The sequence below is a fragment of the Numenius arquata genome, chromosome 3 (genome assembly GCF_964106895.1).
Source record: "Numenius arquata chromosome 3, bNumArq3.hap1.1, whole genome shotgun sequence".
Classification (NCBI taxonomy): domain Eukaryota; kingdom Metazoa; phylum Chordata; class Aves; order Charadriiformes; family Scolopacidae; genus Numenius; species Numenius arquata.
Genome location: NC_133578.1, coordinates 35,809,901 through 35,823,116, shown reverse-complemented (window position 1 = coordinate 35,823,116; position 13,216 = coordinate 35,809,901). Strand labels below are relative to the sequence as shown.

The following is a 13,216-nucleotide window of genomic DNA, read 5'->3' as shown; positions in this document are numbered from 1 at the left end:
TATAAACATCGAAATCACGTTGTGTGCCACATCCTCTTCTCTTCTGAAAAACCATTCTATCATTTGTATGCAGTGCCAGTCTTACCGTTTCTTTACTCCTGCTTCTTCCTTCTGAAATGGACTGATTTTGGTGTCTTTAATTATTCTAGACACATTAGCCTTCCCATTAATTTTTAATGAAATGTAGTAGGTAGAAAATACCCTCAGAAATTGCAAGTTCAGTTCTTTTTCTATTATTTCACTGACGCTTGACACTGTTCGGTTTGTGGGGTTTTTTTTAAAATAGCAATTTCTGCTTTTGCTGACAGTGTAGCTAAAGCTCAAGTCTTCTGATTCCCAGACCATTTTCCAATAAACAGAACCAGATTGCATCTCCTGTTCTCACTTCAGTATCAAAAAGACAATAGCATCTGAGAGCGTCTTTAAACTGTGGATGGATAACTTCATAGAGGATTAAACGCTTATTCATTCATTTCACATTTGAAAAAAAAAGGAAATTCTAGTCACAGCATCCTTCAGTTCTAAGCAGATGCATCCAGACTATCACTTAAAATAAACTTTTATAACTTCCTGTTGTCAATTAAAATAGGCTTGCTAACTAAACATGAGGACATACATAAAGCTATTTTCTGGAATTCATACTCAAGATCAAATGTAATACTATCAAGACTTAAAATTCAGATCCTCTTGTACTTCCAAAATATTTTAAAAATATTTTATCTATAGTTTATCAAAGATGGTGCTCTGTATATGTGATGCTGAAGAACAAAATAGATGTACCAAGCTGGACTGCACTATGTGACTTCATTGACAGATTTACTTCTCTAAAAGGAGGCGGTCATGTATTCATGTATTGAACTCATGGGTAACAATGTAGAACAGTTTATTTGCAAAACATAGTGCTAAAACATCTTAAGTTGCTATTCTCTGACATCAAAATGCGTCCAAAGAAATATTACAGATGGTGACTTATCCAAAATCCATCAGTGCTTTAACTATGAAAAGAAAATGCAAGCAGTGAATTGTAAGCTGAAGCTTCATTTTAAGCACAGAATTAAAAATAATTGGATGATTGATAACTTCACGCGAGAGAATATTTTTCCAGCTGAAAAATCCATTACTGATTGTTTTAATTACTTTCTTTTTTTAGGCAATAACAATAAATAGGAGTATTAGGGTGTTTATTGGGAGTCCTTAATTGCTCGACCTAACAAAAATCCACTCACATGGGAAAATTGAAAATAATAATAATAATAATTAAGAGGTGACTTTACTCTCCAGTTTACAAGTAGTGCAAATTACAGGCTTGTTTGGCAAATACAAAGGGAAATCTATCTTAAACTGCTTTCCTGATTCTTCTTGCTTGCATTGCTAATTTTTGCAGGCCTTTTAAGGGTTTATTTAAGGATGTATTTTAAAATAATACTGGCAGACTGAAATGGATGCAAATTACATGCGTGAATAATGCAATTACGTACCCTATACATTTTTGCAATGTGTAAGTGGCTGCATTGACAGCAGTCAACTTTTACTTGAGAAGGATACATTTGCTGTCAAAATTTATCTTCTTGGTTGGTTATTAGTATCAGTATGAAAATTTTTCTGTGGCTGTTCTATATCTAGTAAAACGAACAAATTAACATCAGTCTTATGTAGTTGTTTTTTCTGTCAGTTTGTAAACTGTATGGGAAAAATAAAATTTCTTTCTGAATGTATAAAAAGCCATTGAAAGCAATGAAATCACAGTTAGAATTGAGAATAAGAAAACTAGGTTGTATAATCAAATACTTTTGCATAAAATATACTGTGAAAGTTGAACATCAAATTATCAATCTTCTGCATACTTTTTCTCACAGGGTATTGTAACTATTTAGATTTAATTTTGTTCAGGACATTCAGTAAATAGTAAACTGCTTAGTAATCTTTTTTCCTGCTTTTGGGTTGATGTTTTTAAGTATGCTAGTCTTGCTAAAACTTTAAAAAGCTAGTCCCTAAAATATCTATATTTGCTAGTGCAGAATTGTTATGCAATAGAGACCGCAGCTTTTTTTTTTTCATTTCCTGAATGGATCTGTCAAGGATACACTATACCAAAGTCGGAGTTTCCTTAGAGTACTTTGCCTCTATAGCTGCACTTACATGTGCCATGGGAAATGTTGGCATGGGAAGTTTCTTTTGTCTCTCGCTCCCTTGCATGTACAGCTAGTTTCCATTACTTTATATCTGTGCTGTTTGCTTTTCATCTGTTCTAGTGGTTTGGCAATACATTAATCACTGGTCTTTTTTGCATTTGGTCTTGATTATGTGAGGACAATCTGATCTTCATTTTGTTGTTTGTTTATGATGACACTGCTCAAGTTTGTATCACAGTAAGACTTTGGATGCTGCTCCTATGTGTAAATCCAACCTCCAAGGATCAGTGCATCCCTGGGAGCGCTGTTTCACATGACGTCTTTTTTTTGCTATTTATACTGTTGGTGTTTCTTAGAGCAGCCTGGGTTTTCTGTACAAACAGCCTTCATGTGGATTACCAGTTACAGTTAGGACCCTGTTTTTATAGTGGACTGAACAGTAAACCATTGTGGGCCACTGAGGAACCTCTGATGAGATAAGAGAGATTTTTAGTCTATTTTGGGCTTGGCTGAAGTTTCTCAGGCATGCCTTTAAGGTTTTCTCTTTGAACAGCATGCTTAAGGCATGTGACAACTGCATGACTCTAAAGTTAGACAGAAGAAAATAGCAATATTCAGGAAAAGAACTTAAAAGAGAGAACAATGAAATATGAGAGAAGCAGAACTGAAAGGCAGCAGGAAAAGGTATTGGAAGAAACAGCCCCCGAAAGGGGTCGTATTCTTCTGTTCTCCCTAAGTATTGTCAATGAAGTAGTATGTAATATGTATTCTTATCATGGCAGTCTTGCAAAACCCCTCAATTTTTAAATGGATCATTAAAGATACTGATTGATTAGACCTTTTTTTTTTTAAAGTTCTTTAACTGTGACTCAGAAGCATAAGCCACCTGCACCTATTACCCTCATTATAAAGTTTTAACACGCTCATGAGAAAACCCCAAGATAGATATTGGAACTGTATGCATATTTCAGAAAAGAGTTTTGGAATGTGTTTAGGCATATCACTTGATTCATATTTCCATTAAGACTGCCAAGTGGGAAAACGCACATGTTTTTTCTTTGTCTATGCTCTTTCAGCATAATATTCTGTACCCCGTTCAGTGAGCACTTCTTGAGGGTTTAAACTTCTATTATGTTTGTGTCATTAAAAAAAAAAAAAATTTGAAATTGCCAATGTCAGATTTCATGTTACTGAAAAAGTAATAACTGAAGCAAAGATGAAGCAGTTAATTAATGAAGCTGCTAATGCTTATACATTATTTTATGAGGTAGTAAATTAATATATCTTTAGTAGTCCCAAATCTCGGGCAGCTTGTAATCAATGGGTTTGTAACTAACCACATAATTTCCAATCCAGGGTCATTCACAGTTCCCTATAACATTCACTGCAGTTATCCACTGTGACTATTCTGTATATTACAAACCTGAATGTTCTAAGGAAGAAAAACATTTTCTAATTCATTAATACACTTACATGATTGCTATGGGGGTATGACACAGAGATTGCAATCAATGTCTTGAGACACCTAGTAAAAACAAACAATTTTGAAATGATTTCTTGATTAACAAAAACTCAATCATGCCACATTTTCTAGTATGATGCAGCCAAACAGAGCATCTTCAGCATCAGGCTAAACAGAATGAGTCAAAAAAAACCCCCTTTGACAGGCATATAGTAACATCTAATCATAATAGAGACCAAGTCCACTGAATTAATATGTTAATTTCATTTAGAAAGATAACATGTTGTTTTCTTGTGGTTATGAAATGGGGCCCAAATTGGAAAGTAATATATTTACTACCTACCAATATATTGGAAAGTAATATATCGACTGCCTACCAATATATTGGAAAATAATATATCTACTACCAATATATCTACTAAACCAATGTGACCTGTTCAGTGTTACACAGTGGGAAGCTCAGACGAAATAGAATTGCTATATAAAATGGCAATGTAATATATTTTTACTCTTTTTCCTCCTTTGCAATTTGGTGTAAGAGTATTAAGTTTCAGAAGTTACACACTTTTTAGGTTGTATTCTTTAGAGTAAGGGTCTGTTCCCTTCTCTTCCTGCATTTTCTGAATCTGGTGATGTTTCCTACGTATTAAAAGCCTTCTGTGCAATCCTTCTCTTTGTGATCTTCCAGTTGTTACTTTTGATTGTTGAATATACTTCCCTGCTGTGCCCGTCCTGTCCGTGGGCTGCTTGAACACGTAGGGCTGTAAGCAGACAGCCACTGTCAGCCTCGCAGGTCTCCGAGTCATGGGCTGCAACACGCAGAACAGCGCTCACAGCACAGGTCCACGTGCCCACTGGTGGGCTTCTGTACAGCCATGCAAGTGAAGAATTACTAGTGAAAATTCATGATTGACATGACACATTGCCGAAACTATCATATGAAGCTCGACGTATCTTGCCTCACCCTATGTGGTGTGAATTGTCCTAAGATCATTGTTTGTTAGATAAGTAGGAGGAAATGTGACTGCCAGGTGTTCAGGGCTTGAATGATACAAGTAGTCTGTTGTGGTTTTGTATTGAAACCTTTCATTGTCTGGATTTAATATATGTTCATCATCCTTATAGTTTTGCTGCTTTGCATCCTATTTGCATTTTACTGGTTTCTGCATGGATTTTCATGTGATATACGTGCTTTTTAATGGAAACTACTCATCCTCTCCTGTTTTAAATTTCAGGGAAATATTTTATTTACATGGTTTGCCTGTTTACATCTAGTATCTTCCAGTGTTTACAAATATGAGATCTGTTTTTTCCGTATATATGTATAGAAGCAAGTATTACAGAGTAGTGGGAGAACAATGCATTGCAAATCTACCTATAGTCTCGTGATGCTCTTGAAATAATAATCAAAATTATTTAAGTCTTATTTCTTGTAGTTTTTTGCTTTCATTTTTGTTGATTACCATTCCAACCCGCCAATTTCACAATACCAGCTTGGCAACAGAGGATTCCTTTGCAATTGCAGTAAAAAACTTTTTTTTTCTTATGAATTGTAAATTTTGATTAGAGAATTTTGTTGCATGTCGCAAGTATGGCATTATTACTAAATTTGGATATCTGTACCCTTAATCTGGCTTACCTTTAAAGAAAGTGAAGAAAGGAACTAAGACTGAGTTTAACAGGATTTGAAATGTTTTGTTTTCTACATAACTATGAAAAAAATGGTTTAAAATCATTGATTGAAACCTGCTTTACTGCAGTTATGTAAAGTTCTAATGAAATAATCATGTCATATCAGTTGAGTAACACTGTGTGAAGAGTTAAAAAGTAGACTTCAAAATTTTTGCTGCATGTATCTACCACTGCTTCAGCCTGGGCAAGTCGGAGGGTTTTTTAGGAAAGGTACCTGCAGCACAGATCGAATTCCCACCTTGTCAGTGTATAAACTCTTGCTGTAGCCAAGAACTGTCTGTAAAAGTGTTTAATCCCTTCTGTTAAGATTCAAAGATTAATCTGCCCTTCTCTAAAGCCTTGTTTTAATTGTTCAGAGCTGTTTTCCTCAGATTTTGAGGAAGAAATCAAACTTGGCCCTAACAGAAGTATTGGTTGGGCATGTTTCTTAAATCAAATATCTAAAGACATTTCTGATTTTGCTTTTCTTTCCAGGATCAGTCCTAAAGGCTCTTCGTTTCTAATTTCACCAACATAAGATCCATTTCTTTTGAAACCTTTCAGGATTGCAGATATTTCCAATTGGGGCAAAAAATTAAGGTGTTTTGTTTTTTATCAAAGTGGACAAAGCCCTCTAGCTTTGCTTTCAATGCACAATGAATCTTTCTGGAATATATAGTTAAATAATTCCCAGTCATATGAGGCACAGTTAGCTTCAGTTTCTTTTCTGCTTAATTCAGACCAGAACCTTACAATTACCACTCTGTCATCTTAGGTAAATGCTTTTAGCACTTGTATTCTGATGTGGGTATTACTCATTTGTCTCTGTTCGAAGCTGTTCTGTGTATTTGCGAAGAAATCCAGAGAATCTTACAATCCTCAACATTTTTATTTCCCCAGCAGAAAAGTTTTATTCAGTCCTACATCCTATGCTGCTGTTGTAGGGACAGGAGGATTCCTTTGCTTTGCAACGAGCCTCAGCTTTTGAGATAGCTACTGAAAGTACCGAGTTCAGTTAGTTATTCATCCACACAGAAAAGATGGCAGAAGGGTATTATTGTCCATAAATGTTTAGGTTCTCAAATCCTGTAGATAGGGAAATGAAGTCTAGTATTAATGTAAATATTAAATTTTGTGTACTGTGAGCTTCTACTCTAAGAAAGTTTTAGTTAAGTAGTTAAATGTTCTTTAAATATTGGTGGGATGTAAATAGTAGATGTCTCCTGGTTTAGAGAAAGAAAATTCTGACCTGTGCTTTAACCACCAGGGTAACTCTTCTCCCAAGATAAGTGCTTACCTGCTAATTTACCTGTGCAGATATGAGATATTGCTGATATGTTGGTGGATTTAGACATTTGTCAATGCATCTGACATACCCACTTTTGGAAAGATGCCTGTCTTCATTTTATTTGGTGTAATTATCAAGAAGCAGGTCATCTTCATTCCAGTTAATACTGAGTTACCTCTTAACTGTGGTATATTTTTAGATTTTGTTTTAAAATATTTTCAAGTTTTCTATCTTGTAACTATAGCACTGAGCAGCAAGTTGCTGACAAACTTTTTTGAAGTATGAAATCTGTTTTTTTTTTCTTCTTTCCCTGACGTGACCATGTTCTGTTCCTCAGAATGTTTTCTCTTTCTGTGATTCCTTTTCAGCTGCTGCACATAAAGTGTGATAATGATGAACATGTGTTTCAAAGACCCTCTACTTTTTTCTGGTGTAACAATGAGGATTCACCTCCTTGTTTAGATATCTCTTCCATTACGCTTACTCCTAGGAGTTCACCTGACTCTAGACTACCATCTGGATTATTAATACCACCACCTTCAAAAAGTGGTCTTCCAAAGCCAACCAGTGAATACAGCTGCCCAAGACCTCGTGTAATCCTGCTGTGCAAAAGCTTTTTCAGTTTTTTTGGCTTTCCTTTGTTTTCTGTTGTCTGTTAACTTGTATTATAAATGTGCATTTTGTACAGTGGTTAAAGGACAGAGCAGATGTATCTTAGGTTCTCTAGGGATACTCTTAAAATACGGAATTTGTGAAGATTTACTCTTATTTCTACATAGCTTTTTCTCTCCCATCCCCAAAATGTAAATTCTTATTTTTCTAACATGTTTAAATTAGTCCATTAATTAATTACCTCTGTGTTATATGTCAATCTTTTGTTAAAATTCCTTATATTAAGAATAGCTATTCAAAACAAAGAATTCTAAAGGTCCAACTTTAAGGGCTTTTTCCTCCCCATGAATTAGTAGAAAAGCAATCAGCTATTAAATACTTCTTAGTGTACTTTATAAAAACTCTGTGCAAAATGAAGGTTGAAAAATATTCTTAAATATGAAATGGGCATATTGCCTGCTTTTTCATAGCAATATGCTTACAGTCTCAACTTTTCTTCCATTTGCAAGTAACATTTGGCTGTATTTGGCAAACATCCTGGCTTTCTGCATGTGTTCACTAAATAAAACTGCTTCTTGTGCTCCTATGTGTTGAAAATATAAATTTCTTAAAATAGCTAAATTATAGTTTTACTTAAACTAGCTGTACCAATACTATCAAAATAGCCAGTAACTTCAACTAAATGGCATATAGACAGGAAATGACAGTGTAAAGTTTGGTTTTGCTTTTTTTGCCTAAAAGACTTATTTAAGACTAAACATAAATACTGCTTGGGTTTTTTATCTAGCTTCTAGGTAGCCATAAATACTTAACAAATAAGGAGAGTCTACATTAGCATTTATTATCTCCAAGACATTCTAGGATTATCCATCACTGTTGATGGGAAATGTAGGTTAATACATGGCATGTACTTACGCATTAAACCTGATCCCACCTTCCTGATACAGGCAAAACCTATCTACAGTCAGAGAGAGTTTTCTTTGTATGAATAAAGGGATATGAGATTGATTATATGTTTACTTTGGGTCAAGCACATCCATTGCCCTGCTTTCAGTGGAAGCAGATGACAGCCAGTGATCTTCCTGGCTTGAATTATACTGGTTCCCTGACTATGCTCCAAGGCACCAGGAGGTTAATGCAAGGTCCATGAACACAGTAATAAGAGCCTATTGTGTCTAAGCAGTATGCACTGAAATCTTTTTACAACAGACTATCTTTGAAATTGCTGTCCTAACTCATGTTGAGGTCAGTAAGAGTTCTGTATATGGTCTTTCCAGGGAATAACATGACTAATTTTTTTTTTTAAATAGAACAAAAAAGATGCAGCATATTAAATGTTGCTTCCCCCCTTCCCCATCCCACCCTCCCAACCCAGCTCTTCAGTAAACTTATCTAGAATTATCCCAGGTTTTTTTAGATATTGAAGAGTTCTAGATGTCTGCTAATCCAAATTTAAAATATCAATTCAGACCTCCTAAGAAACAGGAAATATAGAACTTCAGATTCTAGTTTTCTCCTTAGTAGTGTATGCAATGGATTCTAGTTTTCTCTTTAAGCAGTGTATTCAGTGGAAAAACATATGGATAAATGTCCTTTCTTTCTCAGCAGCCACTGCAGCCTCCAGCGAGAAACAGAGGGAGTTCAGAGCTCCTCTCTGAGGAAAATTACCTCTAGACTTGTCTTAGAAATGTGTGTTGTGAGCTGTGTGCCGTGAGAGGGCAGCTTCAGTTGCTGCAGCAGAGGCACTAAAGAAAGTAGCATTCCAAAGTAAGGTTTAGGTCCATGAAACTCTCATGGGCCTGTAGCGCTAAAGACTACCTGCTTGCCAGGTTGTCTTATTTGTGTATTCTCAGTAAAAGGATCTGTGTGATTTAACTTGTGCTTAAAATTTTTCATGTGAATATTTTGGTGAAATTGAGTCTTATTTGAAAACAGCAGACTTTCCCTGTGCCTGGCTCTGTAGTCCTTCTAATACACAGAATGTAGGGGGTTTGTATTGTCTAAATAATATTAACATGCAAACTAGCTTTGCATATCTGTTTTGCCTTTGGCTTGTCAATCTCAGTTTTAATCTATTTCATCTGTCTTTTGTGTTCAGTTTATTCTGACTTGACCGTGCCTCTTTTTTGTCCTGAAGTAATGAACTGATGGCAGGAGGAATTAATCATTAAAAAATAAATATGGCTATAGAATGATAGTAATTATCAGGTTTGGGTTTTCTTTGCCTATCCAGTATTTTTTGAACCCTTCCAAATTCTTGGGCCTTACTAGTGAAATCTCTTCTGTTCCACGTTCAAGAATGAGAGTTTTATTTTGGATATTAATGTTCAGTTTATTGCATGTCTAGGTTGTTACTTACCAAAAAATGTATTTGAAGCTTTGATCACACCAGGTTTTTTAAGTTGTCAAGTAAGTTATCACGTAAGGAAGAATTAGTAAACAGGGAATATTGGGATTGTATCTTTGATTTAGCTTCTTGTTCTGTGCACTCCAGAGCATAGTATATTCTTGTTGCAGTATTACCTTAAATGGGTCTTGTCAACATACCTGTATTCATCCCTCTGCAATATAGAACTGCTTGTCACCAGCTTTTTCAGGTTTAACTGTGATACATTTCTGGCTGCACCAGATGGACTGAAAATGGGAAAATTACAATGCTGCTTATATATTGTTGAGTTTTAGCATGTCTCAGACTCTGAACTGCAAATGCCATTTGCTTGGTGTCAGGAGCTGTCTTTTGCATGCTGATGGTTATTTTTAACTTTTTTGAAAATGTGGCTTTTATCTGCATGCTGAAGAATTCAGTATTGTGATCTTTCTCATGTGAAATATTGCCCTAATATTTATTGTCCTTATTGTAGGCAGGCAGTGTGACACCTAAATCACCTTCCACTGACATCTTTGATATGGTTCCCTTTTCTCCCATATCCCCTCAATCATCAACACCTACTCGCAATGGTACACAGCCTCCTCCAGTACCCAGTAGATCTACAGAGATCAGTAAGTTTTGTAAGAACTGACCTAATTTTGCTTACATTATTTTTTTTTAATAAAGCATCTTTAAAGATTTACGTACATTTTGCATGAAAAGCCAAATACAGTTCTTGTAAATCACATTCAGTAATGCCGTTTCATTTTTGTACCATCTTCCCGAAGTCATTGAGGTTGCTGCCAAGTTATATTATAAACAAATTTATTTACTTTCTGAAGCTATTATATAAACAGTTTGAAGGAATTGGGTTGGGAATTTTAACTTGGCTTTTCTTTTACAGTATCTCTTTTGTACTTACTTCAAGAATTATTTTTACTTCCTATTAGTTCTTTCCTGTGACAAGCCACAGTTGTAGCATCTAAAGCCTACATTTCTGGGGAAGACAACAGGTGGTGTAAGTACGGTGATGATGATGTGGAAGGGAGAGCTGAAGAAGTCCCTCAAGATGTAGACTATCTTGGAATACTGATTTTAATACTACTTTTCATATCATCCACAGCTTTGTTTTTCAGTTATAGTTGATGAACCTCTCCAGTTCCACTCCTAAAAGATCTTCAGAAGATGATTAACAATAGCAATTTTATTTTCTAAAGGTTTGAAAGCAGCTAGAATAAGGTTCTTGGCTTTACTGGAAATCTTTTAGGAGTCCACAAAGTATTTTTAAAAGCTTTGGAAATGCCTTGGGGGTGAGGAGAGTGGAGCATACATAAATCGTGTTAATGATTGTAGAAGCAGCAATCTGTGCTTAGTATCTTCTATTTCTGATGGCTATTTTAGTATGAGTAAGGAGCATTAATGCTACTGCCTGCCACCATATAATACCACATTTGAAGAGTTTCTGCCTGTTTTGGGAAGTGCTGCTTGTCTGTAGAATTGTAAGGTATGAATGAGAGATGTGCATAATTATAAAAATGCACTGTAAAATTTAAGTTATTATTAAATATTCTTAAATAACTTAAAATACTATTAGAATATTCTAATAGAATACTAGAATAGAACTTTTCTATTAAGAGAATTTTTATGGCTTTGTAAAGAAGAACAAACAAGTAATTCAGAGACACTTCCTCCAAGAACTCCCTTAGCGTTTTCAGATTTGTTCCTCTGAAACTGCAGACAGTGCCATAAGATCAATCTCAATGTGCATATCAAGCTTCAAAGAATAAAAACTTGAACTGAATTACAGGATGAGATTATCTTTTTTTTCCCCCCCTGTTGTCCTATCTCGGTTCTGTTGGAATTGTGGCTAGAAATCTTGTTGGAGTCAGCAGTCAATGCTGAGTGGTCTTGAGAATTCCAGCTATGTAGGTTTTGTAATTGTTTAATCAGTGGGTTGTCTAATACAGAAAATACTATAAATAAGTTGCTTATTCAGTGATGTGTACTGTTTAAAATAGTTGTTTCTTCTGCATTTGATTCGTTTGCATGATATTAAGATGATGTAGTTCAGAGATGTGGCAGACTGTGTGTTAATTCTCTGTGCTCCTCACTCTGCTGTGCTTCAGAGATTACAGAAGTACATCATAGAGTACATCATAGCTTTTATACTTTTGATCCCTGCTCTTTATGTTGAAAATTGTTGCATTCATCAGCTATTAACACCCTTCGGCATATTTCAGAAGTGCAATTTGAAACAGAAGAGGAATATTTTATAATCAAACAAGGAATTATTGTCTTAGATGAGAAAGTTCAGCTCCCATAAGAATCTCATTCAAGCTGTGTAATGTTGCAGTACTATAAAAATGTACAGTAATACATTGGCTTATATGCTGTTATTGCTGCCAATACAAGCAAGATGGCATTTCTTTCTCCAGTACAAGTCAGATAGGTGGCAACCAAGAGGAGCCAAAGTTTAGTGTTTCCCATTTTCTGAGGTGTTTGGAACATCTTCTCATGTTCTTACCTCTACTTTGTCGCTGCACTTGAGCATTTTCTTCCATCACTTTTGTTGAAATTATAGGGTGATTTTCTTGGATTTTATCATTTTTATAGCTTTCACCTTTATCACACCCAGTAGTAAACAAGAAGAAAGATAAGGATGCACCTATGCATCTATTTGCTAGTGTCAACCTTAGTTGCTCCATTTGTTTAAGTGAGGTTCAGCTGCCTGTTGCCTAGGGATGGCACTTGTTCTGCTCAAGCAAAATGGGCTTTTCAAAGTCAAAGTTCGTCTTACTCATCAACTGGCTAGTTTGACAAATCACCCAAGAATAACACTTCACAGGAAAGACAGGTCCTGTTTGCAGGATCGGTAGTGATACCAACCACTTTGGTTTCCTCCAAGACCAAGAGCTTCATAGTTGATAATTAGCACCAGGATGGCAGTTGAGCTTTTCATAAAGAGAAATGCCTAGAGTTAGAATTCTGCTTGCAAGCTCTCCTTTGGGTAGGTCTCCCAGAAAAAAAATTAGGGGAGTTATAAATTATATCTTTTGCTTTGACTAACTTGCAGTACGTAGTTCAAGAAAGCCAGCATTCTAATACTGGAAGAGTGCAACACTGAACTTTTCGTGGAAAGATGATTATCTCCAAAGCATTGAAGATTTATAAAAGGGAGCAGTTTCTTGAAATTTTGAATTTTTATTCAGCATTATACTGATGTGGCTTCTCAGTAAATGTCTGCTCACTACTAGGTATATCAGTGACAGCAAATAGATTATTTTTACCTATTTTGAAAGATAAAATGTCTCTTAGGTAATAATTACAAAAAAGTGTTTTTTCAAGAAAAGACCTTTCTAGAATTGTAATTATACTTAAAATTTTGCTGAGAAATACCTATTTTAATGCTAAGTTTGCAGTAACTGGCTTGCAGACTAAACATAAATATTTCAGCCCAATGTAATAATTGCTTAATTGAACAATTGACCAATGTATAGTTAGTGCAGCCAAACATGCCATGTTAAACACCATGCTGCTGCTTCCTTATGGAGTAAGGGATTGCAAACTTAAAAGAATCTTTTGAGTTATCTTAAAGCAAGGAATTCACTTATTAATTTTAATTATTTAAAGGAGGAATTAATTTATGTGTTTTTTGTTGGCGCAGCATTGTTGTTGTATCTCAG

General features: G+C 35.3%; 1 protein-coding gene across 3 annotated transcripts in view; it reads left to right on the top strand.

Moving 5' to 3' along the window:
- Positions 1-13,216, top strand: part of GULP1 (GULP PTB domain containing engulfment adaptor 1) — a 163,808-nt gene that overhangs the window by 138,319 nt on the left and 12,273 nt on the right. For 2 of the 3 annotated variants that reach the window (XM_074145049.1, XM_074145051.1), the window contains exons 9-10: positions 6,922-7,146; positions 10,027-10,165. In XM_074145049.1, the coding sequence (XP_074001150.1) occupies positions 6,922-7,146; positions 10,027-10,165 (364 nt within the window). The remainder of the gene's footprint in view (positions 1-6,921; positions 7,147-10,026; positions 10,166-13,216) is intronic. The other variant, XM_074145052.1, reaches the window with a different exon arrangement.